Raw genomic sequence first — 22,716 nt, 5'->3', positions numbered from 1 at the left:
GTTTGATTTACATTTCCCAAATGAATAATAATGTTGAATATTGTTTCCTGTGTTTATTGGACAGTAACCCTTTCCCTATCTGTACAGGACCTAAGTCCCTCAGTACATGGCTAAAACCATAGTACTGTATCCTATAAAAAATATTGCTTTCCTATGTACACATACATAGGATAAAGTTTGAATGTAAGGTAGGCCAGTAATAAGATAGAACAATTATAACAAAATACTTTAATTCTACTTTGCTATTATTTTTAAAACTGACTACAGCTGGCAAGATGGATCAATGGAGAAAGGTGCTTGTTACACAAGCCTGGTGGCCTGAGGTTGATACCCAAAATCTATGTAAAATTAAAAGTAAAGAACTAATTCCACAAAACTTGCTAAACATTTATTGTGAAAGAAAAAATGCCCAACGTATTGGAAATTCAAGTTGTGATTTGAATTCTGTGAGTTTTATTTTTTATTTTTTTAAAGATTTATTTATTTATTATGTATACAGCATTCTGCCGGCATGTATGCCTGCACACCAGAAGAGGGCACCAGATTTCATCATAGATGCTTGTGAGCCACCATGTGGGTGCTGGGAATTGAACTCAGGACCTCTGGAAGAGCAGACAGTGCTCTTAACCTCTGAGCCATCTCTCCAGCCCCTGTGACAGTTTTATAAAGGTGAAATATTACCAGTACTTTTTTGTTTGTTCATTTGTTTGCTTTGAGAGTAGTCCAGAGTCTCCACAACTTCACAGTCCTTCTTTCTTAGCTTCCCAGGTTCTGAGATTACAGGCATGCACCTTCGTATTTGACTTTTACTATAAGAATATGCTTGTGGTGGCCCAAATGAGACATCTCCATAAGTCTCAGACATTTGAATATTTGGACAGGTTGGTGAGTATTTGGAGAGGATGAAGAGGCCTTGCTGGAGGAAATATGCCCCTGGGGGTGGGCTTTGAGGGTTCAGAAGACTCGCACCTTTTCGAGTTTGTTCTCTATGCTTCCTGTTTGAGATGTGAGCCCTCAGCTGCTGCTCCAGCCGACATGTCTGCTTCTTGCTGCTATGCTGCCTTGTCATGATGGACTTTATGCCCCTGGAACAGTAAGCCCAAAATAAATGTTTTTTTTTTTTTTAAGTTGTCTTGGTCATGATCTTTTATCATAGCAGTAGAAAAGAAACTAAGACAAGTTGGTGCCAGGGAGTTGGCTAGTGCTGTGACAGACCCGACCATGTAGATTTTTGTTTGTTTTTGTGGAATGTGGAAGACTTTGGAACTTTGGACTAGAAAATTGGTTTAATGCTATAAGCAGAGCTTGATGCTCAATCCTTGTGGGACCTTGGAAGCCAGTAGTGTTGAGAACTATTCGGACTTCAGAGGTCTAGCTCAAAAAGTTTCAGAGGAGAACAATAATAGCAACTGGGATAGAGACCATTCTTGTATTTCTTACAGAGAGCTGGGTTCAGTTCCCAGCACCCATATGGCAGCTTATAACTGTCTCTACCTTCAGTTGTAGGGGATCCAGAACCCTCTTCTGACCCTTGCAGTTAGTTGCCAGGCACACTCATGTGCATAAAATAAAAATAAATAAATCCTCAAAAAAATAACAGACTAATTTTTTATGGAGATTTCAAGACAATCTAATATTGACAGTTGTGTGGATATTAATATTCACTCTTATGGAGACATAGTGAAAAAGAGCAAGTGGGGCAGAAAGAAATATAAAATGTACAGTTTGAAGCAAAAATGTCCACAGCCAAAGCCTGTGCTGATTAAAGCAAGACCTGATCTGCATTGTGGCAAAGGCAATGGTGCCCTCAGAGCAAGACCCTACCCAGCTAAGCTTTCACTTTGTAAGAAGACAAGGCCTAAGGAATTTTCTCCTAAAAAGGAACAACAAATCAAAGCTGCTACAAATGTGATTCAAGAGCTCTAGAGTTTGCCGGAAATGACTTTGTGGTTCTGGCTTTAGGTTCATGAAGGATACAGGAGTAAAGGGGTTGTGGAATCTTCTGTGATTTTTCTTCCTATGTCCTAAGAATGTGCCTGAGACTAAATTTAAAAAGTAGTGGATGGGGTAGAGAGATGGCTCAGCAAGTTTTTTTTTGGGGGGGGGGTGTTTCAAGACAGGGTTTCTCCGTGTAACAACCCTGGCTGTCATGGAACTAGCTCTTACAGACCAGGCTGGCCTCAAACTCACAGAGATCCACTTGCCTCTGCCTCCCAAGTGCTGGGATTAGAGGTGTGTGCCACCACTGCCTGGCAATGGCTCAGCAGTTAAGATTACTTTGCTGCTCTTGAGAGAGCAGGGTTCAGAAAGCCACTGAGACCAGGCATGTGGTAGGTGAGTCCACTGTATGAAACTGTGAGCATGAAACCTGGATTGCATTGAAAACCCTAAGATTTTGGAGATGCCAGCCTCCTGAGATAATCTGTTAAAAAGAGCTTCACACAGGGAGTAGGAGCAGCCCAAGAGAGAGAAGTATGTTGCAGTCAGAAAAGCTGGAAGGGTAGAACCATCTAAGCCCTTTGAAATCATAGAACTACAGGATTTGGAGTTTGTGCTGATGGGTTTTGGCCTTGCTTTGGTCCAGTATTATCTCAGTATGCCCTCTTTCCTTCTTTTTGGAATGGTAATGTATATTCTGTGCCATTGTATGTTGGAAGTATGTAATTTGCCTTTTGATTTTACAGGGGTTACAATTAGGAGGTTGCCTTGAGTCTAAGAAGAAACTTTGGACTTTTAAACTGTATTGAGACTGTGAAAGACTAGGGACTTTTGAAATAAGACTAAATGCATTTTACACCACAATACTGTGGAGATCAGGGAGTGGAATGTTGGGAGCTGTGGGCTTGTTGGAGGATGTATGCCACTGAGATGGGCTTTGAGAGTTCAAGAGACTCCACCATTTCAAGTTTTTCTCTGCTTCCTGTTTGAGATGCGATCTCTCAGTCTGCTACTTGCTGTTCCACTGCCTCACCATAATGGGTTCTTAACTCTGGAACCATAAGTTCAAATAAACCCCTTTCCACATAAGTTGCCTTGGTTGTGGCATTTTATCACAGCAGTAGAAAAGTAAGACAATGCTGTAATAAATTTATATAAATGTAGTATTTTTGCTTCTTCCTGGAATTTTTATTTTACTTGTACTACATTATTTACTTGTTTATTTACATGTGTGTGCACTAGCACAAATATGGAGGCCAGAAGACAACTTTTGGGAATCAGTTCTCTACTTCCACCATGTGGGTCCTGGGGTCCAGGTGGGTTCAAGGACTCAGATTATCAGGCTTAGTGGCAAGTGCCTTTACCACTGACCCATCTTACCCATGCCCCCCTTTTGTTTTTTTTTCCCCCTGTGGTATCACCATGTAGCACATGTTAGACTTGAACTTGCAATCTTCCTGCCTTAGCCTTCCAATTACTGGGATTTAGGTGTGCACCACCATGCCTGACTTTATTCAGACAATTTTCAGTTACATTTGGACTGTAGTTTACTGAATGTGACTAAAATGTGGAAAGTAAAACTATAGATAAGAGAGGCTTTGTTACATGTTCTTTAGAAAATTATTTATCCAAATCTTTTTGTTGTTGTTGTTGTTGTTGTTTTTTTCTGAGACAAGGTTTCTCAGTAGCTTTGGTGCCTATCTTGTAGAACATGCTGGCCTTGAACTCACAGAGATCCACCTGCTTCTGCACCACCACCTCCTTAATACCTCACTTAAAATGTTAGCAAATGGGGAATGTGGGTGAAGGTTGTACTATATTCTTTGTATATTCTTGCAAGCTCTTTCTCAAGTTAAAAATTATTTCAAAATAAATAATTAAGGTAAAAAGAAATCTCTGACCCTTGAGATGGCTTCCTAGGTAAAGGTGCTTGCTACCAAATCTGATGACTTGAGTTTGACTCTAGAACCTATGTGGTAAAAGGAGAGAACGGACTGTTGAAAGTTGTCTCTGAGCTCCATGTAAGCCTATGGTGGGCCACTGCAATTGTGTACACATAGTAAATACATAAATATAAAAAAGAAAAAAAATTACTTGCAGGAAATAATATTTTTGTAAGTGACATTGGAAGTATGTTGATTTGACAGTGTAACCTGATAGAGCACTTTATGAATTCTTTCATTCTTAGCTCTCATATTAAACAAAGATATCTTAGTAGCACAATCTTATTCACTAATTTCTGGAAGTTCTCATGGAACTGTTTGTTAATTATCCATCAAAGAAAACAATAAATTTTTAATTTATACTTTCATGATTTTTTTAAAAATATAAGTGAATTATTTGGTGTACTGAAAAGAGTACAGTGGACATGGCAATAATCTCCTGCCCCATAATAGATCTTGAATGTAGTCCTCCTGCAACTCTTTTGAGGTATCTCAACTTCATCTGCATTGATGCAATTGTCATAGCATCAACTGTTTATTCATTTATTTACTTATTTATTGAGACTGGTCTCAGTATACAACCTTGCCTTATCTGGAACTTGATATGTAGACAAGGATGGCAGAGGCAGATGGATCTTTATGAGTTATATAGACAAGCAAACAAGCAAACAAACAAACAAACATCACCAGGTTGTGGTGGTGCAAACCTTTGATCCCATTACGTAGGAGACAGAGGCAGGTGGATCACTGTGAGCTCGAGGCCAACCTGGTCTACAGAGCTAGTTCTAGGATAGCCAGAGCTGATACACAGAGAAACCCTTGTCTCAAAGAACAACAACAAAAATGAAAATAAATAAAAAGAAAATGCTGACATGAATGTAGGTAAAGGGGAACTCTTATACACCGCTGGTAGGGATGTAATCTTAGTACATGTTCTACATATTACGTTGTTAGACTCACTGGCTTTTGTAAATATTTAATACATTTTTGTTTTGACTGTGTGTGTGTATATGAACATGTGAGTAAGCATGTGGAGACCAGAAGTCAATGCAAATGTCTTCCTCCACTGCTGATTTATTGGGTTGGAAATGTAGTTCAGAAGGTACAAAGCCCTGAGTACAATCCCTGGCATTACATAAACCAGGCTTGATAGCACACATCTATAATCTCAGCACCCTGAAGGTTGAGCAGGAGGAACAAGGTTAAAAGTCATTAGGCTAGGGGGCTGGAGAGATGGCTCACAGGTTAAGAGCACTGACTGCTCTTCCAAGAGGTCCTGAGTTCAATTCCCAGCAACCACATGGTGGCTCACAGCCATCTATAATGAGATCTGGTGCCCTCTTCTGACATGCAAGCATACATGGAAGGAATGTTGTATACATAATAAATAAATCTTTAAAAAAAAAGTCATTAGGCTACATAAGAGACTGTCTCAAAAACAAAAGCTACATTTTCACGGAAGTATTTCCAGTGTAAAGCACTTAAACAGAAGCAAAACAGTATGGCACTACTTACTATAAGGGAAAATACACAGATAAATGAAATGAAGATAGTCTAAAAGTAAACTCAAATATTAATGGTCAAATAATTTTAATAAGAATGCCAAGAAAACTCAGCAGGGAAAGAATAGTGCTTCCTTGTTGTTGCCAGGATAATTGAATATTCATGTGCAAAAAATGAAGTTGGGCTTTCTCAAAAAAAAAAAATGAAGTCGCAGGAGGACTACATTCAAGATCTAGTATGGGGTAGGAGATTATTGCCATGTCCACTGTACTCTTTTAAGTATACTGAGTAAATTCACTTTTTCTTTAAAAAATCATGAAAGTATAAATTTAACATTTATTGCTTTTCATTTGATGGACTACCTCTGCTTCTACCTCCCAAGTGCTGGGATTAAAAGTATGGGACATCATACCCAGCCCAGCATTTAATTTCTTGATGATAGCCATTCTAACTGAGTGAGATTATGTAGGTTTTTTTTTATTTTTTTAAATCAATACTTTGTTTATTTATTTATTTGTGTACAATATTCTGTTTGCGTGTATGTCTGCAGGCCAGAAGAGGGCACCAGACCTCATTACAAATGGTTGTGAGCCACCATGTGGTTGCTGGGAATTGAACTTAGAACCTTTGGAAGAGCAGGCAATGCTCTTAACCTTTGAGCCATCTCTCCAGCCCCGAGATTATATAGTTTTAAGTGATTGTTGAGGATGTCAGACTTCCTTTTTTGTGTGTTTTCCATTCATATTCTTTTGAAAGCTGTTTATTCACACTAGTCTGTTTATTAATTGGATGATTTAGATTTTTGGTAGTTTTTGTAGTTCTTTAAATATTCTAGGTATTGGCCGGGCAGTGGTGGTACACGCCTTTAATCCCAGCAATTTAATGCAAGCTGTAATCATCTGGGAAGAGGGAAACTTCAATTGAAAAACAATGCAGTAACCAGATTGGCTGTGAGCAAGTCTGTGTTGCATTTTCATAATTGATAATATATGTGGGAGGGCCCTGTTCACTGTGGTTCCATCTCTGGGCAGGTGGTTCTGGATTGTTTTAGGAAACAGGCTGAACAAGCTGTGGGGAGCAATACAATAAGCAGCATTTCTTCATGGTTTCTGTATCAGTTCTTGCTTCTAGGTTTCTGTCTGACTTTCCTCAATGGTGTACTGTTACCTGGAAGTATAGGGTAAAATAGATCCTTTATTATCCAAGTTGCTTTTGCTTCTGATGTTTTATTATAGCTTTAGAAACCTAAGGCATTGTGCTTGTGAAATATACATTCAGAAAAATATATAGAATTTATACATATAGTTTTAAATTTTTACTATTTTATTTGTATGGGTTTTTTTCTGCATAAATGTCTGCTCATATACCACATTTGTGCCTAATGCCCACCGAGGCTAGGAAGAGGTATTAGATTCCATGGAACTACCATTATAGACAGTTGTGAGTCACCATGTGGGTGCTGGGAATTGAACCCAGATCTTTTGGAAGAGTAACCAGTGTTCTTAACCTCTGAACCATCTCTTCTCTCAAGAATTATACATACAACTCAAATGATTATAAAGGAAAATTCAGGAGATCATGAGATGGTTCAGTAGATAAAAGTACCTGCTGTGAAGCTTGACAACCCACATTGAATTCCCAGTACTCACTTGGTAGAAGGAGGGAACTGACTCCAGCAAATTGTTTTATGATCGGCACAAGTGTGCAGATTCACTGAGCTATTTTACCAACCCCTTACTTTATTGTTTTAATACTCGCATTTCTATTTCTAAGCAATCTAGTTTTATCTGATTGTTGAATTCTCTCACCTGGGCTGCATAGTGAGATTGTCTATAATAAATGAGGGAGGAAGGGAAGGGAGGAGCAGACTTCATCACTCCTTACTACATCATGCATTGATAGTATGCTACTAAGTTATATGCCTTGAATGACACAAGGTTAAAAATAATGTATATCACTTACTTTCAAATGGCTAAACAAATGAAACACCCGTGAGTATTCATGTACCAGTGCATGTGGAAAATAGACGTTGATGTGCATTGTCTTCTTTAATTGCTTGCCATCTTTTCTTTTCTTTTTTTTTTTTTTTTTTTTTTTTTTTTTTTTTTGTTTTTCGAGACAGGGTTTCTCTGTAGCTTTGGAGCCTGTCCTGGAACTAGCTCTGTAGACCAGGTGGGCCTCGAACTCACAAAGATCCTCCTGCCTCTGCCTCCCAAGTGCTGGGATTAAAGGCATGTGCCACCACCGCCCGGCCCATCTTTTCTTTTTGAGGCAAGGTCTTAACTATGTCTTGGCTGCCTACAACTTGTGTTGACCAGGATGATCTTAAATCTACAAGATCTGCCTGCCTTTGCCTCCTGAGCTGTAGAATTAAAGGCACATGCCACCACACCCAGCCTTCTACCTTATATTTTGAGCCTAAGACTTACTGATTTGGCTAGGCTAGATAGCCAGCACATCCCTTCTCCAGCTCCCCAGGCCTGGAATTGCAAGCATGCATTGCTGCACCTGGCTTCTACAAGGGTGCTGAGGATCTAAACTTAGGTGTCCATACAAGTACTTTACTACCAGAGCATTTCTCCAGCTCCCTGAAATATTTTTATATTGAAAAAAAAATCCCAAACATATTTTTTAAAAAGTAGCAAAATAATATAATGAAACTTGTTCATGATGTTAACCTGGATTCCTAATTGGTAGCTGCTTTCTTTATGTCTCAGAAGATGGAGATGCGGTAAGTTTTTTTTTTTTTTTTTTGGATTTTCGAGACAGGGTTTCGCTGTGGTTTTGGAGCCTGTCCTGGCACTAGCTCTTGTAGACCAGGCTGGCTTCAAACTCACAGAGATCCACCTGCCTCTGTCTCCCGAGTGCTGGGATTAAAGGCGTGCGCCACCACCGCCCGGCAGAGATGTGATAAGTTTGATGCTAGCCTAGTCTACATACTTTTGGCAGACAGGGCTAAATAGTAAGATCCTGTCTCAGAAAAAGTGATGAACGAGTAAAGAAGACAATGCACATCAACGTCTATTTTCCACATGCACTGGTACATGAATACTCACGGGTGTTTCATTTGTTTAGCCATTTTTTTTTTGTTTGTTTGTTTTTGTTTTTTTCGAGACAGGCTTTGGTGCCTGTCCTGGAACTAGCTTGGTAGACCAGGCTGGTCTCTAACTCACAGAGATCCGCCTCCCTCTGCCTCCTGTTGTTTAGCCATTTGAAAGTAAGTGATATACATTATTTTTAACTTTGTGTCATTCAAGGCATATAACTTAGTAGCATACTATCAATGCATGATGTAGTAAGGAGTGATGAAGTCTGCTCCTCCCTTCCTCCCTCATTTATTATAGACAATCTCACTATGCAGCCCAGACCAGCCTCAAACTTTAGGTACTCCATCCTAAGTACTAATATTACAAGTGTACACCACCATACCTTGTGTAGAGTAAACTGACTTTGATTTTTTATATACCAGAAGCTTTATAGTTGGATCATATGGTAGTTCTATTTTTAATTTTTTGAGGAACCATTGTATTAAGTTCCATAGTGACTGGACTAGTTTAAATTCCCCCATCTTCATAATTTGTTCTGTATTTTCTTTTTAACAATATATTTATTTTGTTTGGTGTGTGTGTGTGTGTGTGTGTGTGTGTGTGTGTGTGTGTATGTATGTATGTGTATGTTTGCACCACATGGGTACAGGAGTCCAGAGAAGTCAGAGGAGATTTTGGAACCCCTGGAACTGGAGTTACAGATAGTTGTGAACTTCCATGTGGGTTCTGGGAACTGAACTGGATCCTCTGTAAGAGCAGTAAATGTTCTTAAACACTGAGCCATCTATTCAGACTTCTGTTTCATTTTGTTTATGATAGCCACTTTGGTTGGGTGGGATGTAATTTTGATGTAATTTTGATATTAATTTTCCTGGTGACTAGAGATAATTGAATATTTTTTCTGTATTATTAGCCAATCTTAAAAAGAAATGAATACATTATGCCAAGTGAAATAAAACGTACATAAATACTGTATGTGTCCACTTACATGAATTATCTAGACTAAGAAAATTCAGAAATAGAGAGTAGAATGTGGATTGGGGGGTAGATGTGGTTAAGATTTTTTTTTTGGTAGTTCTGGCAATCAAACATAGAATTTTGTATGTGCAAAGCATACATCTCCTAGTAAGCCACATTCTCAGTCCCCTAAAAACTGCTTTTCTTCTGTTTTAGAAATTAGTTTTGTTGCTTGTCCATGCCAGCTTGGAACTTCCATGTTTGGGTGATTCTCCATCCTCAGCTTCCTACTTAACTAAGACTGTAGGTGCATTCCATAGCACTCAGTTGGATAGGGCACTTTTATAATGCGTATAGATTTTCGGTTTAAGATGATGAATCATTTTGGGAATGAACTGAATTGATAATAGGACCAGCAAGATGTCTCAGTGTATAAAGTGCTTACCATGCAGACAGCTTGAGTTTGGTTTCTGGAACTCACATGAAGGTAGCACGAGAGAACCAACTCACACAAATGATAAAAATTTCAACAAGTGATGATAGCAAAACATTGTGACCATACACTTAAAATAGTTAAATAGGAAATTTGATTCTACATATATATTACTACAATTAAAGAAACTACTATTAGATGATTTCTAGAAGCTTACACAAAAGTCTTATAGAAATCATGCAATTTTACTTACTATGTATAGCTAAGTGAATTCAGGATTTGGATACCTGTATTGAATTTGGTGGATTGAGCTGAGCTGAGAACTAGGTTTCTGCATATGAGACTTACTGAACTATATGCCAAGTGCTATATTAGTCACTGTAGCTATATTAAATAAGGCATAGTCCCTGGAGTCTTAGTTGCTAAGTAGTACAGAAACAAGAATAAACTTATTAAGAAAGAAGCAATTAAAAATCAGGTCCTTGTTTTCCCCTTAATGATTTCTGTTGTAGGGTGACATTAAATTATCTTTTTTCCTCCCTTAGATTGCTATGGGAATATATGACCACATAAAAGGAAGTGTATTCTGAGAATTCTGATTCCTGAGATGTAAGTGGACTGACTGAAGAGTGAAACAGGAAAAAAGTTCAGTGCCAACCTTAGTTATAATGGCTACTGATTCTGGGGAGCCAACTAGCACAGAAGATTCTGAGAAACCTGATGGGGTTTCCTTTGAAAACAGGGTTGCTCAGATTGCTGCACCTCTGATTGTAGAAGCTAAAATGAAGGAAAAAACAAGCACCTTCTCTGCTGCTGGGGAAACCATTGAAAGAAAGAGATTTTTCCGAAAGAGCGTTGAGATGACTGAAGATGACAAAGTTGCTGAATCTTCCCCTAGAGATGAAAGAATAAAGGCTGCAACAAACATTTCAAGAGTAGATAAGCTTCCTACCAATGTGCTGAGAGGTGGACAAGAAGTTAAATATGAGCAGTGTTCAAAAGCAACCTCAGAATCCTCAAAAGATTGCATCAAGGACAAAAATGAAAAGGAAATGGAAGAAGAAGCAGAAATGAAGGCTGTAGCAACTTCCCCTAGTGGCAGGTTCCTGAAATTTGATATAGAGCTGGGAAGAGGAGCATTTAAGACAGTATATAAAGGACTGGACACTGAAACGTGGGTTGAAGTTGCTTGGTGTGAACTACAGGTGGGTTTATAATTTTCTTGGCTTTATGAATTCCATGTTTAGCTGCCTTGACTGACAGAGTAATCCAGGTTGAAGAAAAGTGAAGATCCCTTCTACTGTTGTCTAGAATTTATGTTCCTTTCTAATCTGTTAGGAGCCCATGGCAAGCTTTTTAAAAATTATCTTTCCCTGTTTTTCCTTTTTTTTTTTTTTTTGGCAATGCTGAGGATGGAATCTGGAGCCTTTTTACATCTTAGGCAAGAATTCTACCAGTGAGATATATTTCCAGTCAGTTACTTTTTTTTTCAAAGGTTTATTTATTATGTAAAGTGTTTTGCCTGCATATATGCCCGCACGCCAGAGGAGGGCACCAGACCTCATTACAGATGGTTGTGAGCCACGATGTGGTTGCTGGGAATTGAACTCAGGACCTTTGGAAGAGCAGTCAATGCTCTTAACCTCTGAGCCATCTCTCCAGCCCCAGTTACTTTTATCTTAATTTTTGCAGTGCTGGGAATAAACCCAAAGCCTTATACAAGTATTCTATTGTTGAATTATACTCTGCTTCTCTCTGTCTAATTCATTCATTTGCTTATTTAGATTATGATGGTTGGACCAAATTTTGGGCCTTGTACATGTTAGGCAAATGCTCTACCTCTGAGCTATAAAAAAAAAAATACCCAGCCTTTGGAAATACAACTAATTTTCACTCTATATTTACCATTTTTCATTTGCCATTTTGAGACAAAGTCTCCAATGTAGCCCAAGCTGGCCCTGAATTCTGTATGTAGCCTAGGCTGGGCTCAAACTAATGTTCTTCCTGTCTCAACCTCTCTAGTGCTAAGATCGTAGGCAAATACCCATCATGCTTGCTTTCCTTTCCTGTTTTGAAAAAGAAAAAGTCTATGTTGTGACATTCTTTGGGAATTTTTTTTTATTAGTTTCAGGAAATTCCCCAAATTCTCATTCATATCTCATTTTAAGAACTGAGTTTAAAAATAAATAAAAAAAGAACTGAGTTTATATGTCTCATTGGTTGATTGTTGCACTACATAATTAAGTGTATGATAGAAGTGTAGTGAGTATAGTATCTATCTTTATCTTTTTCTTACAAAAAACATGAAATTCATATATTTTCTAAATAGTAAAGATTTTCTTTACTCTTTTAAAACTTCTATTAATATTCTGTCCTCATGCCTTTGAAATTTACAGCAATGTGAAATCACCAGAAGCTATAGAGGTTAGTTATCTCAAGTTTGTTTAGTGAGGAAAAATTAAAGAAAAAAATGGGGAGAACAACTAAATTACCAGATATTTTGTTCTATGATAGATTTTTTTTGTGTAGTACTATTGACAAATGAGGGAGAAAGCAGCATAGAAGGTATTAAAATGAGAATAGTTTCCGGCAGATGTAGGTCAAATATAAGGAGAACAAGCCTTGATAACCTCAGTCAACTCATGAGAAAGTTCAGTGTTATATGGGATGCTTAAAATTAAGATTGGGACTGGGATTATGGCTCAGTTTAGTACACAGTGCTTGCCCTAACATGCATGAGCAAAGCTTTGAGTTCAATCTCAGCACACATATACCACATACCTGTAATCCTGGTGCTGGGGAGGTGGTGGCAGGAGGATTAGAAGTTCATAGACATCCTTGACTACGTGAGACCCTTCCGCAAAACAACAGCAACAAAACCAACAATAGAAACAGAAAACAAACCACAAAATTAAGATTGAATAAGACAGTCACTAAGTATAGGTTGCTTTTAGTTATTTGTTGCATAGGCTTTTTATAAAAAGAAAAAGAAATTGGTATGTGTAGTAGGTTGAATAATGACAACTCAAAGATGTCCATGTCTTCATCCTTAGAACTTTACATTGTTAAAAGTACCTTTGTAGATGAGACTATTAGAGATGGAAATAGGGAAATTATTTTGGTTCATCTAATTACCAGTGTTTGTAAGGAGACAGGTAAGTTGGCAATCATTTGAGAAAGATCTAAGAATCAAAGCAGAGTTTGGAGTGATGCTGTTACAGAACTTGGGTCACCAAGTCAAAGGATGCAGATAGTCTAGAAAGCTGGAAAAGGCAAGGAATTAAACAGTTGCCTAGGGTCCCCAGAAGAAACAGTGCTCTTGTCTGAATTCTAATCTAGTGTGATTCACTATAGATTTCTGATTCTCATTTCAAGATAATATGTCTGTATTTTGATCCACTAAGTTTATGCTAATTTGTTAGTATAGTGATAAATTAATACAAGCTAATACAGTTGTCATTATTTTTTTGGTTTCTCAACAAATAAACACTCCTTGCAATGTGCCAGACTTATACTATGTGCTCTAGACACAAAAAGCAGACACAGCTGGATTTCATAAATCTTATAGTAGGAGTTTATAGTCAGTATATGAAGAAGCCTTGGAGATTGGCATTAGCAAAGATGAAAGGGTTGTTAAGTATGGGTTTGTTCAAAGGAAATGAGAGGTTAGAAGTAGAAAAAACAGAAGTACTACTCTCTTACTACATCATTTTTCTTTCTGTATTTATTTTCAGGTGATTTTCAAGTTACAAAGATATATTATAAACTAAAATATTGAACTTAACGTATCTCAGTTTCCCCACAAAAACTCCTCTTTTCAGTTCTATGATCATATTCACGTTTCTATACTGTGCTTACTTACATGTTCTCCCTCCTCTTTAAGTTATTCCTTGAAAGGGTACTAACAGTTTCTCCCTTCTCCTCTTCTCTTTTTCTTTCAGAGATGAGGTCTCACTGTATAGTCTTCAAAGACCAAGAACTCATTAAGTAAACCATATTAACCACAATTATAAAATCCTTTTGCTTATTAAATGCTAGTATTAACAACATGCATTACCGTGGTTGGGTAGCTAAACTCCACATTTTTGGCAAGATTACCACAAAAGTGATAACTCAGTCTGTGATAGCAGGGGATACATGGTGTTGCTACATATTAATGGTAGTGTAATTTTGATCTCTTGACTACAGTATTATCTACCAGATTATTCTTACTATAAAGTTATTCTTTTTTCTTTTTAGATTAGTATGTATCTTAGGAGTATGTACTTTGACACTGTAAAGTACGCTAAGAATTTAAATCACTAATTTTTGGTGCTCTCTGGTGTATTTACATAGGTAATCTACAGTGTAATTATGGCATTCTGGTTTTGTTTCTTTTTGTGAGATTGATCTGGAACTTGTTGGCCCAAGCTGGCCTTGAACTTTTGATCCTTTTGCCTCAAATAGCAAGTTTCTATTTCCTATTTTTCTTCTATGTTTATCAATTGCCACTATCTCTTAGCTTTATGTGGTCTTTCCTCACTATGCTGTTAAGTTTCTGAAAATTTAACTATAGAGGAATTTGTAGTTGAGGTGTTTTAGTATAGTTAGTAACAATGGGATTATATACTTTGCATTTATCATAAAATTAAAATTTAATTGAACACTTGTATAAATTCCTACTATTTTAGGAGAGATGGCTCTGGTTAAGAGCACTGGCTGTTCTTCCAGAAGTCCTGTAAAAAAGAAAAAAAATCTTACTATTTTATTTAATTTTGGCAACAGTTATATGAGGTAAAGATTATTATTTCCAGATAGCAGATCTGAGGTTTACGCATATTAAGTAACCTGGTCAAAGAGGGTATTCCATCATTTATAGTTTTATGTACATGTGTCAAAATTATGATATTTGGGCAGTGATGGTGCAAGCCTTTAATCTCAGCACTTGGGAGGGAGAGTCAGGAGGATCTCTGAATTCAAGGCCAGCCTGGTCTACAGAGGGAGTTCAGTGCTACATAAAGAAACCCTGTCTTGAAAAAAACAAAAGAAATGTAGTTACATATTTTCCCCCTTCCTCCAACCCCTCCCATTTCCTCCCTCCCTTTCAAATTCATGCCCTCTTATTTATATTACTACACATATAAATATATAAATGTAATCTTCTAAATCCATTTGTATTGTTTATATGCATATATATTATTATCTTTAAACTTAGCATGCCAAGTTGTGTTGCCATTGTTCAGGTCTTGTTTAGGAATCCATATTGTTGAGATTTCAAGGGTGTAGTCTCCCTGTCATATATAGAAGACACAATATTGTATCACCTTCCTAGTTCTCCGGCTTTTACAATTTTTTTCTGCCCCTCTGTGCTGTTCTCTGAACCTTCAGTGTAAATGTTATGTTATAGATGTAGTAACTGGGGCTGGGTACCCCAAAGTCAGTTGTTTTCTGTATTTTGACAAGTTCCTGCTTTCTGTAATCATCTCCATCTGATGCAAAACGTAAGTTATTTTTACTGCGTGGTGGTGGTGTACACCTTTAATCACAGTACTCAGGAGGCAGAGGCAGGCGGATCTCTGTGAGTTTGAGGCCAGCCTGGTCTACAGAGCGAGTTCCAGGACAGCTAGGGCTATTACACAGAGAAAGCCTGCATCGATAAACAAAAACAAACAAACAAAAAGCTTATTTGATGAAGAATAAGAGCTACACCCACTCTTAAGAAGGGCTTAGAGGTCTGAATCTCTGCCTCCTCTTTTCTTACTTTTAGGTGATTTCTCACAAAGTTAGCTAGGCTAGCCTCAAATTCCTGGGCTCAAGTGACTCCTATGCTATCATTCTAAGTAATTGAAACTTCAAGACCACAAGTGCTCACCCCCTTATCAGGCTTCCCAGCCCTCTTTTATGTTAAGTACTTTTTTTGCATGTTTTTTCCCTCTTGTTTTAAAATTTTTTTATTGATATTTATCGAGCCCTACATTTTTCTCTGCTCCCCTCCTTGCCTCTCCCCTCTCCACTTCAATACCCCCCTAAGGTCCCCATGCTCCCAATTTACTCAGGAGATCTTGTCTTTTTATACTTTCTACTTCCCATGTAGATTAGATCTATGTAAGTCCCTCTTAGTGTCCTCATTGTTGTCTAAGTTCTCTGGGACTGTGGCTTGTCGGCTAATTTTCTTTGCTTTATGTTTAAAGCACACCTATGAATGAGTACATGTGATAATTGCCTTTCTGTGTCTGGGTTACCTCACTCAAAATAATGTTTTCTAGCTCCATTTTCCTGAAAAATTCAAGCTGTCGTTTTTTTCCTGGTGTATAGTACTCCACTGTGTGAATGGACCTCATTTTCCTTATCCATTCTTCAATCGAGGGGCATTTAGGTTGTTTCTAGGTTCTGGCTATGACAAACAAAGCTGCTGTGAACATAGTTGAGCACATGTCCTTGTGGCATGATTGGGAATCCTTTGGATATATACCCAAAAGTGGTATTACTGGATCTTGAGTAAGGTTGTTTCTTAATTTTCTTGGGAATCGCCACACTGACATCCAAAGGGATTCTGCAAGCTTGCATTCCCACCAGCAATGCAGAAGTGTTCCCTTTTTCCCACAACCTCTCCAGCATAAGTTGTCATCAGTGTTTTTGATCTTGGCCATTCTTTTTTTTTCTTTAATTTCCACCTCCCCCCACTTCCCACGTCCCACTCCCCTCCCCCCCTCCAGTCCAAAGAGCAGTCAGGGTGCCCTGCCCCCCTCCATCCAGGTCTAGGAAGGTGAGCATCCAAACAGACTAGGCTCCCACAAAGCCAGTATATGCAGTAGGATGAAAACCCAGCGCCATTGTCCTTGGCTTCTCAGCAGCCCTCATTGTCCACCATGTTCAGGGAGTCCAGTTTCATCCCATGCTTATTCAGTCCCAATCCAGCTGGCCTTGGTGAGCTCCCGTTAGATCAGCCCCACTGTCACAGTGGGTGGGTGCACCCCTCGCGGTCCTGACTTCCTTGCTTATGTTTTCCCTCCTTCTGCTCCTCATTTGGATCCTAGGAGCTCAGTCCAGTGCTCCAGTGTGGGTCTCTGTCTCTATCTCCATCCATCACCAGATGAAGGTTCTATGGTGATATGCAAGATATTCGTCAGTATTGCTATAGGATAGGGTCATTTCAGGTTCCCTATCCTCAGCTTCCCAAGGGACTAACTGGGGACATCGCCTTGGGCTCCTGGGAGCCACTCTAAGTTCAAGTCTCTTGCCAACCCTAAGGTGGCTCCCTTAACTAAGATATGTGCTTCCCTGCTCCCCTATCCAACCTTCCTTTATCCCAATCATCCTGTTTCCCCAAGTTCCCCCAGTCCTCCCCTTCTCACTTTTCTCTCCCCATCCCCCATTATCCCCACCCCACCCCACCCCCAAGATCCCAATTTTCTCCCCGGCAATTTTGTCTACTTCCTATAGCCAAGAGGATAACTATATGTTTTTACTTGGGTTCACCTTCTTATTTAGCTTCTTTAGGTTCACCAGGTATACACTCCGTGACCTTTATTTATGGCTAGACACCAATTATGAGTGAGTACATCCCATGTATTTCAGTTTTCAAGTCTTGAATAGTTTCTTTTATGTTTGATTGCTTTTTTTTTGTTTTTCTTTAAGGGATTTGCTGATGTCCTATTTTTTTGTTTGTCTCTTCCTCCATTTCTTTGAGGTAATTTCTCATTTCCTCTTTAATAGTTTCAAATATTCTCCTGACGTTTTTTTTTTAGGTCAATTTCTTCTTCATCATCTATGTTTGTTTGTTCAAGTCTTGCTGTTGTAGGGTCTTTAGGTTTTACTGATGTTGTGTTGCTCTTTGTGGTGTTAATATTCTTTCTTTACTCTGTATGTTTAGTGTTTGGAACACTTCATGAATATGCATGTCTTTCATGGCTATTCATCAGTGTGGCATACAAGTTCAAAATGAAGGATATTCTACAATGTGAGACTATTGATGACAGTTCTCTTCCAGCAGCTGCATAGTTCCTTGCAGCTCTATGGAAGATAAACAGCACAGAGGGAACTTCCAGTTCAGTTATACCTTGCTTTCTCTTCCAGAGAATGTGGCATCTTCAGCTGCTCATCTGTAATTCCAGAGCTTGGTATTAAAGACAGAATCCCTAGAACAAGCTACCTAGCTAGACTAGCCAAATCTACAAGTTCTGGGTTCAGTTTGAGACCCTGAGTCAATATAACGAAGATCGATGACATCAAACTTAGGCTTCCACACTTACACCTATATGTGTGCCTACACAGGTCAACATGCATATACATACATACCACATTCATATAATTACAATTTCAACTGTTATTGAGATAATGTATTTATTGGCAAGTTCTCCAACCTTTATTCAATTTACAAACACATATTGCCTTTATTTTAGTCTCTTTTGTTTCCTTTAATCTAGACTAGTTCTTCAAGCCTTCATCCTTCATTCCTTTGATCTTTCTTAGGACTGAACACTTATTATTTTGTAGACTATCCTTTGGTTTGATTCTGTCTAAATCATCCTCTTCAGGTTAAATTTTTGGTCAGAAATATCACGTAAGTGTGGTTGGCTGTATTATTCTTTCTACATCATATTGGTTTAATTTTCAGCATTGAAGGGAAAAAGATAAAATAGCAACACGATGGAAAATGAGGGTCTACTACTCATCTTAAGAAATGAAACACAGAAATAATGCTTGTAAAGCTTAGGACATGCTTGAGCATAATAAGCAGTAGTGGTAAAATGCTGAAGAAGTTCTTGTTCAGGAACGTTCATTGAGCTGGACAAAGTAGTAGTAGTGCCCTTAATCTCATCACTTAGGAAGCGGAGAATACATAAAAGGTTTGTGGCCAATTTATGCTGCAGAAAAACTTAAAAAAAGCAATGATAGGAGACTTTGTAGATAGGTAGTATTTTGAAACCTTTGTACTATATATTCTTACCTGAACAAGTTACTTTATATAACTTTAATATCATTGTTATTTCTTTCACATTTGAAGGAATAGACCATGTAGCCTGATCTAGTTTTGAAGATCATTGTTGATATTTACATTAAGAGAGTGAGATTATAAGATCATAGTTAACCTTTCAGAAAAAAATGTTCCTAATTTTGGATGTGACTCATGGCATATATAGTTCACTGGGATGAGGAAGGCATGACTGTGGGTCCAATTCCTGATTGATGTTGGAAGGCAGCTTGGGAAGCAGAGAATAGAGGAATGACTGATCCTCAGCTGGCTTTCTGTTTTTTCTCTTTTTATCTGGTCTGCACTCCAGCCAATTGGATAATGTATCCACATCCAGGTTAGGTCTTAACCTGCTCAGCTCATTTTCTTTATAATCACTCTTTACAGGCATATACAGAGGTGTGTTTATTGATATCAGTGTGTGTTTAATCTGATCAACCTTAAAATCAAAATTAACTATTGTAATTCCTCTCTTGTCAATTTGATACCCAAACACGTCACTTTTAAACCACAATACTTAAAACATCTCATATTTAATAATGTAAAATATGTTTAGTCCCTTGCTAACAGTCACCAAAATCTTGACAGTTCTAACATTATCAAAAAAAAAAAAAAAGCCCCAAAGTAGCCAGGCAATGATGGCATATAACTTTATTCTAGCACTTGGGAGGCAGAGACAGGTGGATCTCTGAGTTCGAGCCTAGCCTGGTCTACAAAGAGAGTTCTAGGACAGGCTCCAAAGCTACAGAGAAACTGTGTCTTGAAAAGCCCCCCACAAAACAAAACAAAAACCAACAAAACAAACAAACAAAGCCAAAGGATATAGTCTCTTTCGAGACTCAAATCAGTCTCTTAACTATGATCTGCAAAGTAAAAAAATACAAATTATATAGTTCTACCATACAGTGTCACATGTCAAACATTCCAGTTTCTAAAAAGAATTCTGATTCTTAAAGAAATATAACAAAGAAAGATCAGACCAATGCAAGACCGAAACCTAGTAAGGCAAACACCAAACCCTGTAATTCAATGTCTGATATCCAGGGCTCATGGTTGCTTCATCTGGGTTCTAACAGGCTTGGGAATTCTGACTTAACTCAGTAGGCTTGTAGCATTCATAGCCTGTTAGTGGGCCCTGTTTGCCTCTCGCATCTCCAGTCCCTGTTGAAACATCGGCTTCACCTTCACAACTTTATGAACAGCCTGATCAGGAGTTCCAAGCGGAACACCTGACACAGCTATGAGTTTCCTGGCATCAGCAGCTTTCTGGAGCCAAGGCCTCCCCAACATTTCAGTTTTTGTATGCCTACAAAGCCAAGTAGATACACCATGTAGATAATGCCAAGATCCTACTGGGACAACAGTTTCAGTAAACTCTGTGTGCCTTCAGGCTGCACCTGGGAAAGCACTTCCCTAGGTAGCTCTGCTAGAGCAGGGTGCCCTGGAGGCAGTCTTAGTTCAGCCATTCCCTCTTAAATATATGTTCCTTATGTTGAATAAAATACTTAATGGTGATTAATCGTGTTGCTGTTAGTCTAGATCTCAGAAAAGGTTTTATGTATATTTTTACTATTCTACATATTAAAATTGATTAAATATTTAGCTAACATTTATAAAAAAGATAATATTTCTTTTTAATGTACTGTGGAGTAGTTGAATTTTGATTTGAATTTTACATCTATTTACTATCCATATAAATTAGCAATATGACACTAAAACTTTATGCTTATTGTCTTTATGATCTAACTTTGGAACAGCAATATTTATGGCTCATTTCCATAGACTAGATTATTTTTTAAGATAGAATCTCCCCATTACCTTCGGCTGACCTCAGAATTTAGTGTTCTTTTGCCTAAGCCTTCTCAGCACTGGGATTACTGGCATGTAGCACCATAACGAGCCTTTAGATTAGCATTTTAATGGCTCTGTGCTCTGTTAGCTATTACTACTCTCTAGTTTGCCTTTCTTGCACCAGAAACTCTCGTTATTAATGACAGGTGGTTTATTCTATCAAAATCATTACCTAGTGTCTGTGTGTCTCTGTATGATCAAAGGAGGATTACAATAGTAGCTGAAATCTCTACTGAAGTACTTCCCTTTGAGTTTGGTGCTAGTTTACCACATTTTCTGTCCCCTGAATCAGAAGTAGAAATTTAAAGGTACTGACCCTGCCTTTTTAGTGGACTTTTTCTCTAGCAGTATGTCTGAGGCAGCAGCTATAAAGTTTTATAAAGTTGTTTACCCCTAGTTGTAATTACCTTTGATATTTAGAGGTGAATTATTAAGTAGAGTAAATGAGTTTGTCACAAGAAATACTTATGTTCTACAAATTTAATCAGAAGGCTTAAAATATATTAATTGTTCTTTAGTGTGATCTGATCTTCCAGGTATGGATGCTAGCTAATTGCAGAACCATTTAGGACATATTAATCATATTAGGAAAGATAGGAAAACCTAGTATTTTACTTGTTTTTGTTATTTTCTATGCTTAGCATTCCTTGCTTTTGTTAAGTCCCTTAACAGTTTTTGATTTTTTTTTTTTGAGGTTGGGTTTTATGTAGCCCAGGTTGGCCTTGAACTCCTGATTAACCTGTCCAGCCTCCCCACTTCCATGATAGGTTTGCACCACCATACACAGGGTTTTTTGAACACTTTTAAAAAATTCTTTCCATTTTTTTTATCATTATTTGTGTGTGTATGAGGGAGAGGGAGAGAGGAATTAACATACACCATAGCATGCATATGGAGGTCAGAGGACAACTTTTGGGAACTGATTCTCCTGCCATGTGTTCTAGAGATCAAAAGGTCATCAGGCTTGCACAACAAGCTCTCTTACACATTGAGCTGTCTCACCAGCCCTGAAGATTTTTTATTGTAGCATAAGATGCATAAAATTCAATTTTAATTGTTTAATTTAGTGACATCAAGTATAGTCAAACTGATTTATAATTACTTACACTATCCATCTCTAGAAAGTTTTCATCATCTCAGATATAAACTTTGTACCTATTAAATGATTATTCTCTATTTCTCACCCTCCCTGGGAATCACACCAAGGGCCCTGTAGTAATATGAGCAGCGGGCCTGCGTCCCCAGCACCCCGGCCGCCTGCTAGCTTATGCCCTGAAATAATTACACGGACACTGTATTCTTTTAAACACTGCTTGGCCCATTAGCTCTAGCCCTTACAGGCTAATTCTCATATCCCGATCAACCCATCTCTAATATTCTGTGTAGCATCAGTCTTACCGGGAAAGATTCAGCATGTCTGACCTGGCAGCTTGCTTCATCACGTGCCTCTGCCCAGGAGAGGGGAGCAGGGCTTCTGTCTGAGGCATCTGCCCCAGACAGGAGAGCTATTGAGTCTGAGCTCACTTCCTCTTCCTCCCAGCATTCTGTTCTGTTTACTCCTCCCACCTATGTTTTAACCTATGAGGCCAAGCAGTTTCTTTATTATAATTAACCAATGACCTTCCTCCATCAGGGCCCCATTTCATTTTTTCTATAATACCTGAGTTATATCCCCCAAATCTCTCTTCAAATCTTTATTTTAATTGGGTTGTTGATTATTAATTAAAATTAAAGCCATAATCTGATGTCTTCAATGTACCTACTATGATAGCTAAGAATACCCACTGTGTCTGACTTGCGTTTATACAGTTGATACAGTTGTGCATGCTGTCACAGCTGCTGTGAGTTCATATATGCAGCTTCCCTGTTATCCTAGAAACACTCTTTTGTAGTAGTCATCCTCAACATCTTACAATCTTTCTGTCGTCTTCTGCAATGACCCCTGAGCTAGCTAGCTTGCTTTCTTTCTTTCTTTCTTTCTTTCTTTCTTTCTTTCTTTCTTTCTTTCTTTCGATTTCTTCTTCTTCTTCTTCTTCTTCTTCTTCTTCTTCTTCTTCTTCTTCTTCTTCTTCTTTTTTTTTTTTTTTTTTT

General features: G+C 38.1%; 1 protein-coding gene across 1 annotated transcript in view; it reads left to right on the top strand.

The window, feature by feature from the left end:
* Positions 1–22,716, top strand: part of Wnk3 (WNK lysine deficient protein kinase 3) — a 114,383-nt gene that overhangs the window by 20,605 nt on the left and 71,062 nt on the right. The window contains exon 2 of the mRNA XM_050128310.1: positions 10,367–11,026. Within this exon, the coding sequence (XP_049984267.1) occupies positions 10,490–11,026 (537 nt within the window). The 5' untranslated portion in view covers positions 10,367–10,489. The remainder of the gene's footprint in view (positions 1–10,366; positions 11,027–22,716) is intronic.

Source organism: Alexandromys fortis, unplaced genomic scaffold, assembly GCF_014885135.2.
Source record: "Alexandromys fortis isolate MF-2015 unplaced genomic scaffold, M_Fortis_MF-2015_v1.1 scaffold_295, whole genome shotgun sequence".
In the NCBI taxonomy this organism is placed as follows: domain Eukaryota; kingdom Metazoa; phylum Chordata; class Mammalia; order Rodentia; family Cricetidae; genus Alexandromys; species Alexandromys fortis.
This window is presented reverse-complemented; position numbering and strand designations above follow the sequence as displayed.